Here is a 23,247-nt window from a genome sequence, read left to right on the forward strand (position 1 = left end):
GCCCTGCTAGCCCAGAACTCTTATGTAACTGCTACAGCAACTCTTTCAGGTATATTGGTATGTATATGTGTGATCTCAGAACATGCAGATAACACAGACATGGTATTGTAACTAGTAATGGTAGAGTCATTTCATGTACACTGTTTAGAGTTCTATTACCAACCCTTAGGGGATGGGCCTCTTAAAGAAAACAAAACAAGTAGTGCCTTCCTACCTGTTCCTGAATACCTATCAAAGCAGAGAGACGTTTTGCTTCAATTTTGGTTTTGCTTGGAAATCCAGTCAAACAAGTTTATTTACAAGGGAAATCAGTAAGCATTTAAGACAACAAATTCAAATAAAATATATTTTAAAAATTCTTAAGCAAAAAAGGGATTGCAAATGGCCAAAGTTTAAGCTACCTCCTGGTCTAGGCAAGTACACAGAGTCCAACTGAGTGCTGACATAAAGGTGTGTGCCACCATAGCCAGGAACAAGAAGGGTTTTATATCACAATCTGATTTGTAGTCTTTCCCTTAAAACCTAAAGTAAGGTAGAAGCCAGTGGATCTCTAAACTGATGGCATACTTCACTGCTCATTTTTTTTTTCGAGACAGGGTCTCTCTGTGTAGTCTTGGCTGTCGTAGACTCACTTTGTAGACCAGGCTGGCTTTGAACTCACAGTGATCTGCCTGCCTCTGCATCTTGAGTGCTGGGATTAAAGGCATGCGCCACCACGCCCGGCTTTCACTGCTCCTTTTATCAAAGTGCTGGGAAACTGATAACTTGAGAGTGGTAAGACTTTGGGAAAGTTTCAGTTCTCAGAAGCGCATACTACACCAGAGTTTTGCCTCCAACAACATAAACAGGCTCTTAAGGTGAACATTAAAAAAAAAAACCTTTTAAGGCTGGGCATGGTGGCACAGCACTCAGGGAGGCAGAGGCGAGTTTGAGACCAGCTTGGTCTACAGAGTAAATCCGGGACAGCCAAGGCTACACAGAGAAGCTATGTCTCAAAAAAAAAAAAAAAAAAAGCAAGAAACAAAATCTGTCTAGTTTCTAGCAAAAGGCAGCTCAAAGTTACCATTTGAAATGTACCTAGATTTTTATCTGTAAAAAGTCCTGCCCTTCACTGACTCTGGCATGAACTCTGGTGCCCCATATTTGACCACTTCCCCTTGGTGGGGAGGCCTGGTGGCAGTCAGAGGAAGAGTAAGCAGGCTACCAGGAAGAGACCTGACAGGCTGTGACCACAGGTTGGGGGAGGAGGTCCCCTTCTGTTACAGACCTAGGGGAGAGGAATAGGATGAAAGAGGGAGGGAGGGGGAGTGGGAAGATAGAAGTTAGGGGATAACAATTGAGATGTAATCCGAATAAATTACTTAAATAAAATTTTTTAAAAAGCCTACCCTTCAAGGAAGGCAATATTTTGTAGACACTTGCCTACCTGTAGGCAAGGATACCCAGCCATCTTTGGTCCATTCTAATCTTTCTGTTTAACCAAAGGGCAGGAAAAAATTAAAAATCTAGAAGGCAGAGGCAAAAGGACTGCCATGATTTCGAGGCCAGCCTAGATTACATAATAAGTACTAGGCCAGCCAGAGTTACATAACAAGACCCTGTCTTTAAAAAAAAAAGCTGAGAAACAAATTTTATTTTAGCCCAGGGAATCAAATCCACTTTAAGGCTATAATTTAATAATAAGAAATCAGAATATATTCTCTCCTTCACTTAGTATATCATAGTAAAATAGCATTATAATAGCAAATTACAGTTGAAAAAATTACAGCACACAGTCTATTTGCTGAGGGATGTTTTAGGGAAGCCCAAAGATGCCAGGAGAGGGAAGAAAAGAATGTAAGTCTAACGTTTCTGGCACATGTGTAGTTATAGCTGACTTTAATGTTCATCAACTCCTAGGCTAATAAAAAGGACTGTATACCTCACATACCTGACACTACATCCAACTATTGATAAGAAGTTAAAAATGTCCTCTAAAAGGTAAAAAAAACTTCAATATTCTAATGCAACAAAGTAAATATCTAACTAGATTTTCCTGACATGATTTTGAAATTATCATATAGGGAGTTTAATGAGCTATAGAGGTGATCCCTGAAAATATAGCCTTCAAAAAGAGAATTTAAAAGCGCTATGATGAGTATGTTAAAGGCGGAAATGGAAGGCATAGATGAAGTAAAAGGGAATGGTAGCAATGAAAGCCATGTTACTAGACGTGAAGAATGCTTTCATATACGCATAAGTAGATCAGACACAGGAGAGGAGAGAATCAGTGAATTTGACGAAGTGTGAATAAAAACACCCAAGCGTCCCTGGCTGAAATGCAAGGAATGAAAACATGAAACGGAGCCTGGGCACGGTGGCACCCGCCTATAATCCCAGCAGAGGCAGGTGGATCGCTGTGAGTTCGAGGCCAGCCTGGTCTACAAAGTGAGTTCAGGACAGCCAAAGCTACACAGAGAAACCCCATCTCAAAAAAACAAACAAACAAAAAAATGAAACCGAACAAACAAGAACTCTAAAGTACTTGCTAGCCATGCAGCAGGTGTACCTGAAAGCAAAGAGAAGAGGACGGAATAGAAGATATGTTTGAAAATATCATGGCAGGCAAATGATTCTACAAAACTCACTGCAGGAACCAAACTACAGGCCCAGAGAGCAGAATAAAGAGCAAAATAACACACACCCAGGCATAGGAGGTTAATGACAGAAAAAATGAGAGAGTCTAGAGGGAGGAGAAACCCCTTCAGACTTCATTTTGAAAACAATTCAGACAAAAGAGTGAAGTAAATTATTTAGGGAGACAGGAGAGTATCAAAATAGAAGTATAAGAAGATAAGGTGCAATGGTGCGTTCTGGAGTTGGAGGCCAGTGGCAAAGCTCTTGGCTAGCATGGACGTGGCCCTAAAGTCCGTTCTTAGCACCACAGGAGCCAAACCAAAAACACTGAAGGCGCTTATTGCAACAAGTGGCCAAAGAAGTTTCCCGGAGGAAAAGAATGTATTTGAAACCCAGGTCTACATAAAGAATGGAAAAACATAAAAAAGAAGTTTAAATGTTTTAGTATTTCTTGTATTATGTATTCAAATGTATTTTATAGCAGTGTTTCATGCAGATGTACCTGTGCATGCTTTAGGGCTGGAAATTAAAATTTCAGGAAAATTAGCAAACCAACCAAGCAAAATAGATAAGAAAGAGTGTTTGTGTGATATTGATTTCTTCCTCTATGCCCTTGTAGTATTTCTCAATCTGCTTTACCAAATTTCCACGGACCCTGCCAGGAGACAGTTGCAGGGGCCTGTGTCTAAGACAGTGGTTTGCAAGTGAGGGTCATGGCCCCTTTGAAGATTGAATGACCTTTTCACAGGGGTTGCAAATCAGATGTCCTGCATATCGGATATTTACATTACAACCCATAACTATCAGAATTACGGTTATGAAGTAGCAACAAAAATAATTTTATGGTTAGGGGTCACCACAGCATAAGGAAGGTTGAGAACCACTGGGTTAGGGAATCTTTATGATCTCATACAGATTATAGAGAACAGATTTTTAAAAAAATCCCCTTCTCCAGCAAGCCAGTCTAGACAAATGTCCCTACTTCAGCCTTTTGAGTTCAACATAGCTTCTCATCTCTTCTGGGTGAGCTTACAGGCATCCCCTTCCCCTGTATGGAGTGAATTATCAAAGATGGAGTACCCATTGGGAAGCAAGTGCGTGTAAGTCTTGACATGCCTCCACCCCACCCCTGTAGCCTGCTGAGAAGGGCTGTGAGTGGAAGTGGCTGTGTTCTTTAGTTGTCAAGCAGATTCCCTGAGGGTGAGTGCTGAGCATTCTACGTAGTCAGCCATGGGATTATTTGTCTGGCTGAAGTTGGATGGTTCTTCTATTTTTTTGCAGGGTTTCCCCCAACCTCCCTCCCGCTACCTCTCTTTACCAACCTGAATGTTTTAACGTTCACTTTGTGTCCCGCTAGGTTGCAACGTTATATTCACAAGGTTTTTAAGGAGTTAGTAATTTGTCTTTTAACACAGGAGTTGTTTGGACTTGCTTTTCAATTCTCCAAAGTGTATCTGTTCAATAGAGTTGTAATCTTAGTTTTCTATGTCAGAAAAATGTCTACATGAAATTCACTCTTGAAGTACAAAACTTGTGGCCTAGTCCAGTGCTGATTTTTTAAAGTAATGTTTTGTATAATAACTTGAAATTAATGCACCAGATGGTCATGCGCCATCATGTGGTTGCTGGGACTTGAACTCAGTACCTCTGGAAGAGCAGTCAGTGCTCTTAACTGCTGAGCCATCTCCTCAGCCTCTTATTGTCTTTTTGAAACAAGGCCTTGAACTTCTGATCCTCCTGTCTCAGCCTCCCGCATATGACCTTGGTTGTGTGCCTCTGTTCTCAGGTTGCTGAATTTAATTATTTTACGTGTATTTCGGTAGCTTCCCTGGGTTTTCTGTGCATCCATATCCTATACAGAGACAATTGTATTTCTTCTCTAATTTCTAAACCTTTTCCTTTTCTTGCTTTATTATGCTGGTTACAAGTTCCAATATCCCTTGAGAGCATCATGTTGATGCTCAAGCTACCTTTGATTTCAGAACATTGTAGACTTTATGTTTTTAAGATTAAGGCTGCTTAACCTATACTATGTAGACTAAGAACCATGAGAGGGAGTTTTCCATTGTTCCAGTCTTAGAAAACATTTAGCTTTTCACAATTATTACAATATTAGCTGTAACGATTTTTTAAATTAAAAAACTGTCTAACAGGTGATTCTTGTTAAGTGGAAAACGTTCACATCTATTTATGATTTGCTGTGAAGGTTTTTAAAATCCTGAGTGGGGGTTGATTTTTGTGAGTACTATGAATATATGTAGTCTTGTGGTGGTTTTCCTTCTGTAATCAGTTACTATGGAGGCAGCACCGATTGATGCTTGAATATTGAGTCAATCTTAAATTCCTAGACTAAATTTGACTTGGTTGTGATATATAATTATTTAAATATACTGCAGGATTCAAGAATTGATTGTCAAATAATTATCTATTATATATAGATATGTATAGATTATGTATATGTTGTTCTGCATATATACCTATGTAACACTTGCTTGGCTGGTACCTCAGGAAGCTAGAAGAAGGTGTAGGATCCTGTGAAACTGGAGTTATAGATGGTTGCTAGTCACCATGTGGTTATTGGGATTCATATTTGGGTTCTGTGGAAGAACAGCCAAGTGTTTTAAACCACTGAGCCATCTCTTCCGCTCCATTGAATAGCTAATACCTTAAAATGATTTTTATGTCTAAATTCATGAAAAACATGATCTATAGTTCTTTCTCTCTCTTTCAATGTTCCTTTTGTTTGGTTTCAGGTAAGAGTAATCCTAGCTTCATAGATTAAATTGTCAACTATTTTCCATTTTTCTTGTTTCTAGAAGAGACTGTGGGATTTTTGGTAATTTTCTACATTTATTTATTTTTTATCTTTATTTTTATGTATGTATATTTGTGTTAGAGAGTGTGGGAGAGAATATAAACACACAGAGATAGAGAGAGAGAGACAGAGAGACAGAGACAGGAAGAGACAGAGACAGAGAAGAGAGAGGACACAGAGCATGGCCCTGTGTATGTGAAGTCCAGAGTACAACTTAGGGGAGTTGATTTCTTTCTCTACGCATATTCCTGGGGTCAACCTCAGGTTGTCAGCCTTGGTGGAAAGTGCCTTACATGCTGGGCCTCTTTTTGGCCCTAGTGGTAATATTTCACTAAATGCTGGTACAGTTCTAGTGAAACCACATGGGCCTGGACATTTCTTTTTGGGCTTTTAAGTTATGACTTCATTTCTGTAATAGCTTTATATGTTTCATATTTCTAATTATCCAAGACTGGGTGAGTTTGGTAGATAATTTGAGGAGGAATTGGGCTATTTCTAACATCTAAGCCTTTGAACCGATGAGCATAAAGTTTTTGTGGTTTTCCCTCACTTGCCTTTTTAAAATTGTTGCTGAGATAGGGTCTTATTATGTGTGATCCTCTTGCCTCAGCTTAATGAGTGACTGTGTTATGGAAGTACATCACCTCACCTTCCTTACTATACTTTTTTTAAAAATTCACTTTACATCCTGGTCAGAGCCCCATCCTTCTTCACCTCCCAGTCCCACCCTCCCTCCTTCTTCCCCATTCTCCATCCCCTATTCCTCAAAAAAGTGGAGCCCCCCTCTCCCATCCACCCAAGCTCATCAAGTCATCAGCACTGAGTGTGTCCCCTTCCCCTGTGTCCTGGCAAGGCAGTCCTGCCAGGGGGAAATGATCAAAAAGCAGGCAACAGATTACATGTCAGAGACAGCCCCCACTTTCCTTACTAGAGGAGCCACATGAAGCCCGAGCTGCCCATTGGCTACATCTGTGTAGGGGGCCTAGGTCTAGTCCATGCACGGTCCTAGCTTGGTGCTTCAGCCTCAGCAAGCATCTGTAGGCCCTGGTCAGTTGGTCTTCTTGTGCAGCTCCTGTGTCCTACAGGCCCTATTGTCCTCCCCACCCCCATTTTTCCAGAAGGCTCCCTACAGATTGTTCATTGTTTGGCTCTGAGTCTCAGCATCTGTTTCCAGGCACTGCTGGGTGGAGCCTCTCAGAGAACAATTCTGATAGGTTCCTATCTGCAAGCATAGCAGAGTGTTGTTAACAGTGTCAAGGGTTGGTTCTCTTCCATGGCTTGGGTCTTGGGTTGGCTCAGGCATTCGTTGGACATTCCCTCAATCTCTGCTCAGTCTACTCTATCTTTATCCCTGCACATCTTGTAGGCAGGGTAAATTTTGGGTCAAAGATTTTGTGGTGGGTTGGTGTTTCCTACCTCTACTAGGAGACTTGCCTACTTAGAGTATGTCCTCTTCAGTCTCTATTGCCCCTGACACTAGGAGTCTCTGGTAGAGTCCTCCACCTCCATATCCTTGCAGGAGCCTAGTCTCCAGCTTGTCACAGAGATGCCCCTGCCCAGAGTTTCTCTTTACAGATCTTCTGTCCTCCTGTCTCCCAATCTCCCTAGGTCTGATCTCCACCCTCATAGCTCTTCTGTGCTCCCTCTCCCACCTGTTGCCTCTCTTCAACCACTACCTCTATCTATTCTATTTCCCCTTCTGAGTGAGATTTAAGCATCCTCCCTTGGACCCAGCTATACTACTCCTGGGTATATACCCAAAAGATGCTCCACCATACAACAAGGTCATTTCCTCAACTATGTTCATAGCAGCTTTATTCATAATAGCCAGAATCTGGAAACAACCTAGATGTCTCTCAACTGAAGAATGGATAAAGAAACTGTGATACATTTACACAATGGAAAACTACTGAGCTATTAAAAACAGGAATTTGCAGGCAAATGGATGGAACTAGAAAAGATCATCCTGAGTGAGTTAATCCAGACCCAGAAAGACACACATGGTATGTACTCACTTATAAGTGGACTTAGCCTTATAGGACAGGATAAACATCCTATAGTGCACAGACCCAAAGAAGATAAGTAACAAGGAAGATCCAAGGGAGGATGCTTACTTTTAGTGGCTATAGGATTTGCAGATAGTTTGGTTATGTTTCTAATAATGGCAGTCTGCATCTTTAAAAAAAACTTTGTCAATCTTACCATATTACCAATTTACTAATCTTTTGAAAGGGCCAGATATTTGGATTCACTGAATTTTTTCTGTTGACTTTTTTTTCAGTTCTATTGATTTCTGCTCTTATTTTATTACTTCTTTCCTTTGGCTTGGTTTGGGTTTAACTAGCTTGTTGAAGTGGCAGCTCATATTGTTAAGACTAGCCTTTTCTTTGACTTTATTTATTTGAGTCAGGGTCCCACCATGTGTCTCTGGCTGGCCTGGAACTCTCTTTGTGTACCAGGCTGGCTTTGATTCACAAGGGAGGTAAAGGTGTTTAAGAACCATAGGTTTGTGAAGAGTGTAAGCCTGCATGGGAGGCTGTGGTAGGGATGTATTGTGTGAGAGAAGAACCGACTCGTTTACACTTAAAAAGTGAGATGGGATTTCTTCCTTTAAAAATGTTTCTACAACTACTAAAACCTGTTAATTTTACAAAATAGTTGATAACAATACTCTGTATTGTGTAAGAAGGGGGAGAAGGACACACTGGTTGACAGGGCTAGTCCAACTTTGCTTTCTTCTTGGAGTTCAATGGAGTCAGAAATCTCCTCGGTTTCAGTCTCTCTGTTTTCTCCAGGCAGACTTTCTTCAGTTGCTTAGTTAGCCACTTCTACCTCTTTGCTCTTTGCTCCCTCTTCCCTTGTTTGCACTTTTTTGTCTCATGACTCATCCTTTCTTGTGGCCCACCATTAACAGGAAGGCAATCGACTTTATTGGCAGGCATGGGTTTCGCTGAAAACCTTGTCTGTATTCGTGTTCCTGCTTGGGGATGACTTTCCTTCTGGGCCTCAGTTTGGGTAGTGGGGAGCCATGTGATGATGATGCGGTGGTCATAGAACTGTGCTGCCTGGCCTCCTGCTTCTCCTGCATCCCATGTTTTTTTCTAATATAAACATTTATTGCTATAAAAATTTCAGTGTTGCTTTACCAGCATTGTATAGATTTTAATATGTTATATTTTTATTTATTGCTTTAAAAAATTCCCTTAAGACATCTATGACCCATAGATTCTATGAAAATATTTCAAGTTTCAAGTACTTGGAGACTGTCTTACCTTTTGTTATTGATTTCAAGTTTGGTATTATAATCAGTGAAAATATGAAATGGTCTCATTTTATAATTTTTATGATCCCAGTATTTTCCATCTTGGAAAAAGGTCAGTGGGTTTTTGAAAAGAACATACATTTCAGCGCTGCACCCCTACAGCCCTGGTGCTTAGGAGGGTGAGGTAGGAGGGTCCTGAGTTCAAAGCTACTTTTAGCTAATAGAGTTTGAGGTGAGCATGGGTTAATTAGTGAAGTCCTGTTTCAGAAAAACTAATAAAAACATTATGCTTTGCTAGAGTAGCTGAGCATTAAAAAGAAAAAACCCATTTTCTGTTAGCATAGTAAGCATTTTACAAATTCTATTTTAAATACATATTTTTGATTGATTGTTTTTCTTTTTTGTTCTTCTGACACATGGTTTCTCTCTGTGTAGCCTTGGCTGTCTTGGACTTGCTTTGTAGATCAGATTGGCCTTGAACTTAGAGATCTGCCTGTCTTTGCCTCCCTAAGTGCTGGAATTACAGGTGTGCACCAATGCATTGGCTTTAAATACATGTTTTAAACTTGTCAAAACCTCCTGCATTTTCTGTTTCACTGAATCACCTTTTCTCTGTGAAAGAAAGGTCAATTTGGGGAAGGTTTTGTGTTTTTTTGTATGTTTCTATTATGGATTCTGTATAACTTTTTCCAGTATCTTTAGATGATATTTGGAAATGAAAAAGAAAATTCAAAGAGCTCACCAATGTTATTTTTCATGTTGTCTATGAATTATCCACCATTTCTTTCTACTTTTTAGAAGCTATTTGTTCGTTCTGTGTTATGTCATCTCTACTTGGTCTCTTTTGAACTTTTTTCTATTTTTTCTTTTCTTTTTTTCTTTCTTTTTTTTTTTTTTTTTGGTGTTTTGAGACAGGGTTTCTCTGTGTAGCCTTGGCTGTCCTGGACTCCCTTTGTAGACCAGGCTGGCCTCGAACTCACAGTGATCCACCTGCCTCTGCCTCCCGAGTGCTGGGATTAAAGGCGTGTGCCACCACGCCCGGCCTTTCTTTTCTTTTTTTTTTTTTTTGAGGTTTATTTTATGTGTATGGGTGTTTTGCCCGCATATGTCTGTACACCACATGCATGCAGTGCCTGAAGAGGCCAGAGGAGGACATAGATTCCCTGGTATTGGAGTTAGAGACAGTTGTTAGCTGCCATGGGAATGCTAGGTCCTCTGGAAGAGCAGTCGGTGCTCTTAACTGTGGAACTATCTCTATCTCTTTGCCTCTCCCCATCTTTCTTTGTTTTTTGTTTTTGGAGACAGGGTTGCTCAGTCCTGGAGCTTGCTATGTAGATAAGGCTAGCCTCCAGACATCTGCCTGCCTTTGCCTCCTTTGTGCTGGAATTAAAGGCATGTGCCACTACACCTACCTGTGAACATGAACTTTGAAGTCAAGTGGAGTAGGTCTTACTTGTAATCACTAACTTTCTTTTTATGTACACATAAAGTGAAAAAACAAGAATATGTAGGTGAAAGGTTTTGTGCAAATTATATGGCATATGTACCTCTGTATATTACATGGTTCCTTATATGGGGTAATTATTCCTTATCTGTAATGCTTGGGATCAGAAATGTTTTGTGTTTTATGTTTCTTTTTCAGATCTTGGAGCACTTTCATTTACATGAAGAGGTATCTTAGGGCTGAGATCTAAAACTATAATTGAACTTCTTACATGTTTCATCTCTACATCTTAACTTGAAGGTAATTTATGTAATATTTTTGTCAACCTTGTTTTGACTGTTATCTTTAGCAAGTCAAATGTGAAATTCTACATTATCTGTGTTATGTCAGTGTTTAAAAAGTTTTGGATTTTATTAAGTTTGAGACTTTGAGATTCAGAATGTTCCATTTGTTTCAGTACCTGCTGCAATATGATCTATTTTCATTGTGCCAGTCTCAGTGCCTTATAAACATCATCTCATTGTAATTTTCACAACCACTTGAGCTGGTTTTGATTCTTTTCAAAGTAAAACTCAAGAAACGGTTTTATACTGTCATCTAAATATTGGCAGAGCTAAAATTTAAATTATTGTTAATCTTAGTCCAAATCTCATATACTTCCCTATATTCCAATTTGATTAATCAGCAGAACCAATGTTTCTAAGACTTTGTATACTGTACAGTATCCAGTAGGTTGAACTGTCCTTTGGCACTACCATAAAATGTTTCATGGCAAATGCTGTGTGATTCTGATAATGTGCACACTGTCTTTTTAGGTATCTTTGTGTATCTGTGGGGTCCCAATGGGAAACTCCATAGCAAAGACTGCAGGGTCTTCCTTCTGATCCTAGAAGATCCTCTCAAGCCTGCAGTCGTCAACAGAATTGGAGAACCTGAGCAGAGCAGAGTTACCAACAAGAGAGCCTGGGGATAGCGTTAACATGGTGCCTACCCAAGACCCTCCTCAGCCAGGGAGGCATGCCAAGGCCTGTGAGGTGAGGGGAAACGAAGAGAGACTCAGGGGTAGGATTTTTGTTTATCCTGAACTTCTGAGCCTTACGGAAAAACATAATTTGCTGTGCATGTTTCCCAACCCTGACACAGTTTCCCACAAGCATCTGAAGTTACACTTTTAGCTGTAGTAGGCTCTTCATAAAGCTATACCTAAACCTTTTTAAAGAACATTGTATTATTTTTAAGAGTATGAATGTTTGGCCTGCATATATGTCTGTGTACCACAGAGACCAGAAGAGGGCGTCAGATCTCCTGGGACTGGAGTTACTCTTTGTGAGTTGTTCTGTAGATGCTGAAAATCAAACCGAGGCCCTCTGGAAAGCAGCCAGGTGCTCTTAGCCACAGAGGTGTCTCTCCAGCTTCTACACCAATCCTAAAAATTTTAACTTAATTTTGAGATAGGGTCTTGCTTAAGTTGCTTGAGCTGTCCTTGGACTTGTAACCCTTCTGCCTCAGCCTTCTGGGACTATAGGTATGTACCAGCATGTCTGGCATCTTTCTCCTTTGTTTTCCCTCTAATTAATAAAAAAAATTCTTTGTCTTCTAAATCTTCTATTGTATATCATTAATAGTATTATAATTTTTGTTTAAATAGCTTTAAAATTTTAGAACATCCCCATAAATACCCACTATTTCTATTTTATAGTTTCAGTGACACAGTATTTTATCACTCAGAGAATATTAGTAACAGTTTAATATATTTTTTTAGAAAGAGTCTTACTGTGCAGCTCTGGGACTCCCTCTGTAGACCAGGCTGTCCTAGAGCTCACAGTGATCTTCCTGCCTCTGCCTCCTGAGTGCTGGGATTAAAGGTGTGTGTTTCGGTGCCCAGCTAATAATTTAATTTATTTTTTTTGTTTTTATTTGCTTTTTGTTTTTCAAGACAGGGTTTCTCTGTGTAGTCTTCATTGTCTTGGACTTGCTTTGTAGACCAGGGTAGCCTCGAACTCACAGTGATCATTTTCCTCTGCCTCTCTGAGTGCTGGGATTACAGACATGTGTTACTATACCCAACTTAATTTTATATTTGATGTTTTAGTAATATTTTAGACAAAAAAAGTTCCAAAGGTTTGAAAAGTACACATCTATACAGTCAAAATTTTCTTATTCATCTTCCTTTTAGATGCTCAGCTTTCAGATTACTTAGTTTCCTTTGTCTTCTCCCTCCACCTCCCAGAGGCTCACTAGCTGGTCTATGCTACCTTCCACCTTACTAATGTAGTACAGGCTGGTATTGAACCCATTATCATTTTATCTCAGCCTCCTAAGTGCTGGGATTATGGGTACATAGCACTACATTTGGCTTATGAAAATTCTTGTTCATGTTTCTTCATGCACATATGTATATGCCTTCTTAAATATTACATATGGATGAATGAGTAGATCATAAGCTAAATATATTTTTAAAACATGTTTTATTGTGAATATACATATCTCTCTAGCATGGAAATATACAACTAAGTGATTGGTATTATAGGTCTAGAAAGAGTTCACAGTCCACTTTCCACAATCACCCTCTCTCAAAGATTACTAACCTTGATCTTTGTGGTATTATAAGTTCACAGAATGGGAGAAGATGTAAGCACAGGAGATTTATACCCTGAATATTCCCTGAACAGCTAAACAGTAAGAAAAAACCAGCCTATGCATCTGTCTTAAGTAATGATGGGTAACAAATAAAGTAGCTAATAGTTACGTCAGACAGTGCTCAGTTTTAGTTGCCAGGAAAAGTGTAAGTTTAAACCACAACAGTATACTACACATCCCCTCCTGAATGGTTCACATCAAGAACCCTGACAACGACAAGTACCATGAGAAAAGCTAGGATGTGAAGCACCGTGAGTATCATGCTGCTGCTGGAAGTGCAAATTGGAGTGGAATCACTCTAGCCCTATTCACCAAAATGAACGTAGACCACAGAAGGGGAAACAGTTCTGATTGTCTGACATGTCTAGGCTGCATGCATCAGTGATCACTGCAGCATTACTTGTCATAGCCAGTTTGTAGAAATGACGATAATATTTATCAATGATAGAACGAATCAATAAATGGAGCATAATATTGAGTAAAAGAGGATGGATGTAAAGAATGCATTGTGTTTGTTCTAGTTTGTATAGGCAAAACCATACTGAACAATGGTACATCTGTCAGTGGCAAAACCAGAATACAAAGCAAGGAAATGCGATCTGAGTTAGGATGATAGTTTCCGTGAATATTGATAAGGGGTGCAAGGAGGCATTCAAGGCTTATGGGCAAGGAGCTGGTAATGTTTCGTTTCTACATTGGGTGGGAATTAGATTAAATATTTTCCTTGACTAATTACCTAAGCTGAAGTTTTATATTTTCACACGAATATTGTTTCATGATAATAGTCTGTTGAAAAGGGAAAAAACATAACCATCTAATTTTATTGAATAAAGTTGTTTATATGTCCTTTACAAAAAGGCAGCTTCTGATTTTTTTCAAACATATTACCACAGAACTTCCAATCTGTGGTTAAAGCTCCATGGCATAGCATACTTGGTGTGTTGGCTATTCTTTTTATTTTTTTATTTTTTTATTTTTTTGTGTTGGCTATTCTTACGTTGACTTGACACAAGCTAGAGTTATCTGAGAGGGAGGAACCTTAATTGAGAGAATGCTTCCATAAGATCCAGCTGTGGCGTATTTTCATTTTTTTCCAATTTATTTCTTTTTATTTTTAAAATTTATTTATTTATTCTTCTCATATATTATATCCTGACTACAGTTTTCCCCCTTCCATTCCTCCCAGTCCTTCCACGCACCTCCCTTCTCTAGACTCACCCTTCTTCCATTTTCCATCAGAAAAGAGCCTGCCTCCCAGGGTTATCAACTGAACATGGCATAACAAGTTACGGTAAGATGAGGCATACACCCTCATATCAAGACTGGATAACGTAACCTAGTAGGAGGAAAAGCCCCACCACCACCACCACCACACCACTGAAGCAGGCAAAAGAATCAGAGGCATTTTCTCAATTAGTGATAGATGGGGGAAGTCCCAGCCCATTGTGGGTGCTGCCATCCCTGGCTTGAGCAAACCATAGGGAGCAAGCAAGTAAGCAGCACTCTCCATGGCCTGTGCATCAGTCCTGCCTCCAGGTTCCTGTCCTGTTTGACTTCCTGCTCTGACTTTCTCCAGTGATGAACAGGAAGTGGAAGCCAAACAAATTCTTTCTGCCCTGCTTGCTTTTTTTGTCATGGTGCTCCTTCAAACAACAGAAACCCTAAGATACTTGGTACGTGTAAGGGCCTGTATTTAGTCCAAATCTTCAAGCAGACAAAAAAATACAACTTTCAACATGTTTTATTCAACAATTAATCTTGGTGATAGACCATAGTACAAAGAGTTTCCCAACTCCTCTTAAAGGGTAAATTGTATCTATTATGTGGTTATATTTAAGTATACTAATGGATCATATATTAATAGGAACTTAGGGGATTCTTAATTTTTGTATAATTTTTGTTTTGATGAACAGTCTTGTATACATATCAGTTAACACAAGGAAGACAGGAAGATTACTTAAAGAAATACCCCCACCCCTCATTTCTCTTTGTGTGTGTCTGTCTCTCTGAAAAAAGGTCTCCATCATTGCCCAAACTTGCTTAGAATTTGTGCCCCTCAGCTGGGTGTGGTGGTGCACACCTTTAATCCTAGCTCTCAGGAGGCAGAGGCAGGCAGATCTTGTGAGTTCCAGGCCAGCCTGGTCTACAGAGTGAGTTCAGGACAGCCAGTACTATACCGAGAAGCATTGTCTCGAAAAGAGAAAATGAAACAAAAAGAATTTGTGCCCCTCTTGGCTCTGGCTCTCAAGTGCTGGAACTTTGGGCGTGTACTACATGCCTGGCTCTATGTGCTTGTGTATGTCACTACAGATGTGCATGCTAGGCAAGGACTCTACTATTGAGTAAAATTCCCAGTCAAATTTTTTTCCTTTTTCCTTTTTTTTTTTTTGGAGGCAGGGTCTGAAAAAAAAAGGCTAGTCTAGGCTGACATTGTATTCACCATAGCCCAGTCTGGCCTTGAACTTGCCATCATACTACTTCAGCCTCCCAGGTAGTAGATTATAGGCTTACACCACTAGGTCCAGGTCCATGGCTGTTTTTTCTAATTCATTCATTGATTCATTCATTCATTCACTTTACATCCTGGTCATAGCCCCATCTCTGCTTATCTCCTAGTCCCACCCTCCCTCCCTCTTCCCTATCCCCCTTCCTTATTCCTCAGAAAAGGGGAAGCCCCCCCCATTCCCATCCACCCTAGCTCATCAAATTATATCAGGACTGAGTGTTTCCTCTTCCCCCGTGGCCAGGCAAGTCAGTCCACCAGGGGGAAGTGATCAAAAAGCAGGCAACCAAGCCCCAGCTCCCCTTAGGTGGCTGGTGGGAGTGGGGCTCGGATTGGTGGGGGGTTGAGGGGTGGAGGGGGTAGATCAGGAAGAATGGGTGCTAGCTTTATGGTATCCGATTCAGCCAAGCAGTCGTTTTGGTGGTCAAGCAGGTGCTCTCCACACAGCACTCAGATTTCTCTGGACTCTGCCATCTTGGACCCATGCCCTCTATGTTCACATTGTTCAGCTGGTCTCCGGAGGGGGACTATTAGAACTGTGGATTGGAGTTGGGATGCTGACCCAGGTACTGCCCTCAAGGAAGTGGAAGGAATCTGATGTCTGATTGCTGGAGCAGAGCAGCCCTGAAAGTGGGGGCCCTAGCTCCATATAGGCAGAATTCACTGAATGCTTTGGGATCTTGTAGACTCCTAGACCTGGGAGACAGCTGCAGGGGTCCTGGAACTGAGAGTCCTCAGCTCCTGGGATGTCCCCACCCATCTGGGAAATACGGATATCTGTGTTTTGGGGTCAGCTGTTAGGTTACTCACCATAACTGGTCTCTGGTCTTCTGCCACTCAGATACAGTACACCCTGGGCACTGCCATCTTAGAAGACTTCTGGGGTTTTTTTTGTCTTTTTTTTTTTAATATCTCACGTGTATGAGCATTTTGCTTGTGTATCATATATATGCCTTGTGCCTGCAGAAGCCAGATGAAGGTGTTGGATACCCCGGGACTGGAGTTACAGCCAGTTGTGTGTCACCATGTTAAGTTTTTAGAACTGTATCTTGTTCTTCTGGAAGACCAACATATGTTATTACCTAAAGAAACATCTTTCTAGCACCATGCCCCACTTTGAACATTTGTACAAGTGGAATTGCCAGGAAAATGATATGTGCTTTGGGAACTTGGTGCTCTAAAAGAGCAGTAAATACTCCTACCTGCTGAGCAATAACTGCTCCATGTCTAGTTTTGTTTTTATATTATAGAGTGCGTTATCATTGTCTACTCAACCCTACTATATAATGATAGTACATTAGAACTTCTGATGCCTATCTACCTGTAACATTGTACCTGCTGATAAACCTCTCTCTGCTCTCTTCAGCTGACTTAGTATATTAACGTATTAGCAGAGCAAATTGATGTAATAAGATGTAATATCCATTCTTGTGTGTGTGTGTGTGTGTGTGTGTGTATGTGTGTGTGTGTGTGTGTGTGTGTGTGTGTGTGTGTGTGTGTGTGTGGTCTGTATGTCTGTATATGCATGAGGGCAAGTGCCTGTGGAGGCTGGAGGTCTTTGATTCCCCTAGAGCTGGAGTTACATGCAGCCTGGAGTGACTTGGGTGCTAGGAACTAAACTTGTGTCCTCTGCAAGAGTGTTGTCTGCTCTTAACCACTGAATCTTTTCCCCACCATCCTCCATTCTTGGTTTTCTTTTTTGTTGTTGTTGTTTTTTCTTTTTCTTTTTCTTTCTTTCTTTCTTTTTTCTTTTCTTTTCTTTTTTTTTTTTTTTTTTGTTTCTTCGAGACAGGGTTTCTCTGTGTAGCCCTGGCTGTCCTGGACTCGCTTTGTAGACCAGGCTGGCCTCGAACTCACAGAGATCCACCTGCCTCTGCCTCCTGAGTGCTGGGATTAAAGGCGTGTGCCACCACGCCCGACTATAATCTGAATCTTTAAAAACTATTTTCCTTTGCCGTCTTTAAGTCTGTTGCCCCAGTATTCGGATCTGTTGGTATTAAGATAGATACTTTTTTGCTGTTGACACTTTCTGTTACACCTTTACATGTCCTTTTATAATAATTTCTCTGAATTTTTGCTGCATTTTCTATGCAACATATGAATGAAATATTATGCTTTTCAATTTCTATTCTTACTTATCTTTCACTATGCATTGTACTATTTTTCCTTGTGTTGTTTTCTAGAAAAATCGGACAATTACTTTTGTTATTTATGTGGTTACTTTTGTAACATTAATTTTATAAAATATAATATTCTAATTATTATAACAATTAACAATTAATTGTGAGTAATGATGAGATCTTATGTACTCCTAGGGCAGGTTTTCTGTGTCAATTCTTTTTTAGATTTATTCATTTTGTTTTTTATGTGTAAGTGTATGGTGACGTGTGTATACACACCATGTGTATGGTGATATGTATGTATACACACCATGTGTATGGATGCTTGTGGAGACCAGAAGAGAGTGTCAGATCCTCAGGAGCTGGAGTTACAGGTAGTTGTGATCCACCTGACGTGGATGCTGGGAACCAAACCCGGGTCCTCTGGAAGAGAGAAAAGTGCTTTTAGCCGTCTCTTCCAATCTATTTCAACCCTTTAGTGATACAAACTATATATTGTATTTTTTCTTTCCCATATTTGGGCCTCTCAAATTTTCTTTATTTCCAGATATTTTATTTACTGGTCATAATCCTCTCTCTGCCCCTGCATGGACCAGAACTGCTAAAGTCTTTCATTCTTTTGTTTGTTTACACTTTTACTATTTATTTTTCCAATGCTGGAGATTTAACATAGAGACTTGCTAGGCAAGCACTCATATCGTAGTACAAAATGATGTGTTTCATAATGTCAATTTCTTTTTTTTAAAGATTTATTTTATTTATTGTATATGAGTGCTTTATCTGCAGAAGAGGGCATCAGATCACATTATAGATGGTTGTGAGCTACCATGTGGTTGCTGGGAATTGAACTCAGGACCTCTGGAAGAGCAGTCAGAGCTCTTAACCTCTGAGCTATCTCTAGCCCATCATTTTCACTTTAATATGTTGTATGAGTTTACCGTATTCATCCCCAATAACTTCCCTTGTCCCTCATACTTTTCTCTTGTTTTGCCAAATATTTCCTCTTCTACCGTCATGGCATCTTCCTTTGTTGAGGTCTACACATACATTGAATTTTTTAAAAGTCCTCAGGTTGATATTTTTCAAAGTTCTTTACTTCAGATCTGAATCCAAAGAGGATTCACATGCTGTATTTCATTATGTTTCCATGCAGAGTCTAAGATTTTACCCCAGTTGCAGTCTTAACAAATTAGCCCACCACAAGTGTCTTGGATACTGGCAAAAAAAAAAATCATGGAACTTTTGGACTAGAGAAGAAAGGCTTTATTATGCTTCTAGTAATAGTAGTTAGTGTCTTCGAATTTGTTCTGGCTACCCAAGTCCCAGTTCCTGGAATAGGATGACATAATGTTAGCCCAGTGACACAAAGTAGATTGTGTAGCTGGCCTGAATCTTTTATACTGAACAGTGAAGTTGCATTTTTTTTTCCTGGACACAGTCATGATGGCAATCTAAGGCTGTTTGCTATGTGAACATCCCTGAATGCAGGGCAGTGTGACAGTAATATCTGTGCTGGTTTAAATAGGAATGGCCCCCATAGGCTCATAGATTTGAATGCTTAGTTGCCAGGGAGTGCCACTATTGTTGAAGTAGGTGTGGGGATTGAGGTTTCAAATGCTCAAGCCGGGCCCAGTATCTTTCTAACTTCCTTCTGTCTGCTGACTCATGTAGAACTCTCAGCTATCTCTTCAGCACCAAGTCTGTCTGTCCCATCATGCTTCTCGCCATGATGCTAATGGACTAACTGTCTTAAACTGTAAGCCAGTCCCAATTACATGGTTTCCTTTTTATAAGAGTTGCCACGGTCATGGTGTCTCTTCATAGCAACAGAACACTGACTAACACAACATTCTTTGGAAGAAATGAGTAAGTAAATGTTTCTCTAAATTCAATTAGTCTTCCTAGCAAGTTATTGAACCTGAAGTGGAAGTTTGAAGGAACCCCAATTTATAATCAGTTTGTTAGGAGTATAGGAGTCCTAGACATGTGATTGGTATCTGAAGTGGGTTCCTCTCGTGGGGTTTAGTCTTGAAGTTATGGGGGGCATTTGCTACCCCCAAGCAATTAGTTCAGAATCACCCTTTGGATTCTGGAGAAAAGTAGCGGTTGTGGAAAACACATATTTGGTTTAGAAGTGTTCTGTGTGAATGGAATTAAAAACAGTTGCTTTTTTTTTTATTTCTTTTTTCTCAGGTATAACTGAAAAGGCTTTATTTTAAGGAAAATATGCAGCAACACAGAACTTGAAGGTGGTAGGTAGGTTTAGAAGATACAGAAAGACAGAATGACCAGAAAAGCTGCCCAAACACTGATGGCTTCTTGCTCGACAGAGGAGAGGGAGTGTATGGCCCTTAACCTTGTCCACCTTTCCTGATTCAGAGAATCTTGACCCTAGTAAGGCTGGGCCCAGGAACCCCATTTTCCAATTTCTTCCTTCTTGGAGTTTAACAAGGTCTGTCTTATGTCTCAGGCTTCTAAGATACAGAGGATAGTGTGGAGAAGGGAAAAAGATATCTTAGTTCCAGTGTCTTCCCTCAACACCTGCAGAACTCTCAACCCAGCTGGTAGTATTTGTTGATTACAAAGAGACAAGCCCCATGGAACTGGCGTAGCTTAGGCAGCAGCATACTGAGCAATGAGGCAGTGCTGACGAGGAAGTGTGCACCATCGTACTTGGAATAGAAGCTTCCCAGAAGGTAGAGTACAATAGGAGAGATGCTGAGGAACTTTTGGGAGGAGGTAAACTGTAGTCCATAGTCCATTGGCTCCAAATGTTTCAAGAGTCGAGCCTTTCCTTGGTCAGGGGTCTCAAAGGGTGTCCCTTTCACTGTGTGTGGGAAGATCTACACTGCCAAGTTATGGATGACGTTGGTCAGAGTCCAGACATCTCTGTGACTAGCTAGTTTCAGACTTCTAATCTCAGTTAATCATTCATGATGCACAAAATAAATGGTTGGAGGAACTGTAGCAGGTCATTCAATGGATTTAGCCCTTCAATCAAAAGGGCTAAAATTTTTAAGTGAACCCAAAAGTCATGAGAATGTATGGAGAGCAGCTCATAGGAGGAGGAGGGAGAGGAGCGGGAGAGGGGGGAGGAGGGGGAGGAGGAAGAAGTGGTCTCTTGAGGTCAGTCCCTTCTACAATAGGAAAGGTAGGCTTTGAATCTAGAATGTTTCTAAACTCTTGTTGATTAAAGGCTTGGCTTCTAGCTGATTGGCTTTGAGGAAGTGACCAGACCATGAGGCTTATAACTTCATCAGGGGAGTTGACAGATTCATAATTCAATGGCATTATCTAGAGTTGGTAGAAATTACCAGATGGGGCCTAGTTGAAGGAAGTAGATGACTGTGGTCCATCCCATGGAAGAGCACATATGAAGTCTTTAGCCCAATCTTTGTCTCTGCTTCCTGGCTGTCGTGCGGTGAGTAGCTCTACTCAGTCCCTTACTTTCTGCTGTAATGTTCTGTCTCAGCATAGATTCAGAACCAATAGAGTCAAACATTTATGGATAGAATCCGTGTGCCAAATTTTTTCCCTTTAAGTTGTTTTCTTGGGTATTTTGTTGTAATAGTAAACTAACACAGAGAATTTGTGTGTGTGTGTGTGTGTGTGTGTGTGTGTGTGTTGTGTATCCATATGTACATAGCATGGATGGTGTGTGGAGGTCACAGGAAAACTTACCGGAGTCAGTTCTCTCCTTTTACTGCTAAGTCCTGGTCCTGGGGATCCAGCTCAAGGTCATCAAGTTAGGCAGCAAGAATTTTTACCCACTTTGCCAGACCAGCAAGTGCTCTTAACCTCTGAGCCCTCTTTTCAAGCCCCTTTATGGTATTTTCATTTTGAAAGATTTACTTCCATTTGTTATGTGTCGTGTGTGTACCTAGTGTTCAGGGAGGCTGGAAGACAACTTCAGATCCTCCACAACTAGAGCTACAGATGATTGTGAGATACCACGTGGATGTTGAGAAATGAACTCCCCTGAAAGAGCAAGTGCTCATAACTGTGGAGCCATCTCTCTAGCCATGCCCCCCAATTACAGTATTTTTAAACAAAGTATGTTTTCCTGATCTGCCTTCTCCATCATCTCTTTTTTTAATAGTCTTTTTTCTTTATTTTTTTCTTTTTTAAAATATATTTTATTAATTTATCCGTATTGCATCTCAATTGTTATCCCATCCCTTGTATCTTCCCATTCCTCCCTCCCTCCCATTTGTCCCTCAGTAGAAGAATGGATAAAGAAACTGTGGTATATTTACACTATGGAATACTACTCAGCCATTAAAAACAAGGAATTCCTGAAATTCGTGGACAAATGGATTGAACTAGAAATGATCATAATGAGTGAGTTAAGCCAGAAGCAGAAAGACTCAAATGGTATATACTCACTTATATCTGGACACTAGCCCAAGGGGCATGTCCCATGAAAGTCTTCATGTACCAGGAAAGTGGGACAGAGGAGAGGACATCCTATTGGGACTCTAGGTGAGAGAAGCATGGGAGAATGGGGAAATAGAAGGATCTAGAGAGTCCTAGAAACCTACAAGTAGAACATTATGATGGGCCAATCTGGGCCCAGGGGTCCTCCCCATCATCTCTTACACCCCCTGCTACTCTTCCCTTTTTTGTCCTCCCCTATAATCTCTCTTCCTCTTTCGTGTCTGTGTATCTATTGCCTACCCCCATCCTTCTTCATCACCAATTTTTATCTTCTCTTAATCTCCTTTCTAGTTTTTGCAGCTTTATACCCTTACACCCATTTAAGTATATACATAATTTTTTATAGGTTAGGATCTGCATATGAAATACAACATGATGTTTTTGTCATTCTGAGTTTGAGTCACCTCACTTAAAATTATACTTTCCATAGTCATCCATTTTCTGAAAATTTTATGGCCTCTTTTAATTTTTTTTTCACAATTGAATAATATACCATTGTGTATATATACCACATTTTTATTATCTGTTATCTGATGATGGGCATCTAAGCTGAATTTATTTCTTTGCTATTGTGAAAAGAGTACCTGCAAACATGGGCATGGAGGGCATTTTTTAATTGTAACTATCTTTAGAACTCAGGTAAAATCAACATTATCAGATCTTCTCTTGTTTGAGAGAGCCTTCAGTTGTCCTTGAACAAAATGTGTCTAGAAACATGGCTGTTAGGTCTGCACCATTGGAATTCTAGATTTGATCTCCATGTGTAAAGTTGCTCTCAGAATTGAACTCACATCTAGAACTGCAAACAGGAAGCAGAGGGAGCAAATTGGAATTGGTGTTAGTCTTGGGAAACCTCAAAGCCCACCCCAGTGATACACTTCTTCCAACAATGTAAAACCTCCTAACCGTACCTAAACAGGGCCATCAAATGGGGACCAAGTATTCAAATACACAAGCATATGGGGAACATCTCATTGAACCCATCACAGGCCATTAATATCAACTTTAGAAAGGTAAGTAGCCTATCCCTTGATTTAATGTCTTCTATGGCCTGTGCATATGGGTGCAGCAGAAGGTGTTGGCTATATGTAGGCACTTTCCTTTGGAGTTATAAGGAAGTTTTTCACAGATTTGCAAGCCATTGTTAAAAGACCTTCCAGACCTCTGCAAGAATCAAGAATTAAATAACTGATTCCAATTACTCCTTGGGATTGTGAAACAGCACATTCATTGAGACTTGAGTTTAAAAAAGGAAACAAGAAGGAAGGTTTAAATAATAGATAATTGTAAGGTGTGAAAAGTGCTAACAAAACACAAAAATTTCTTCCATGGAAAACAACAGGAAAGTTTAACAAACATAGAAATAGTAGAAAGTTTCCCAGACCATTTTTAATCTTTCTGTGGGCATAT

The 23,247-nt window shown here is 40.2% G+C and overlaps 1 protein-coding gene across 4 annotated transcripts in view; it reads left to right on the forward strand.

Moving 5' to 3' along the window:
- ZNF81 (zinc finger protein 81) overlaps positions 1–23,247 on the forward strand; it is a 73,679-nt gene that overhangs the window by 13,647 nt on the left and 36,785 nt on the right. For 3 of the 4 annotated variants that reach the window (XM_084790043.1, XM_084790046.1, XM_084790044.1), the window contains exons 2-3: positions 10,336–10,437; positions 10,953–11,171. In XM_084790043.1, coding sequence (XP_084646169.1) covers positions 11,118–11,171 — 54 coding nt within the window. In that variant the 5' untranslated portion in view covers positions 10,336–10,437; positions 10,953–11,117. Of the gene's footprint in view, positions 1–7,381; positions 7,435–10,335; positions 10,438–10,952; positions 11,172–23,247 lie in introns of those variants that run through there. The other variant, XM_084790045.1, reaches the window with a different exon arrangement.

Source organism: Acomys minous, assembly GCF_964271855.1.
Source record: "Acomys minous genome assembly, chromosome: 7".
NCBI classification, from domain to species: Eukaryota; Metazoa; Chordata; class Mammalia; order Rodentia; family Muridae; genus Acomys; species Acomys minous.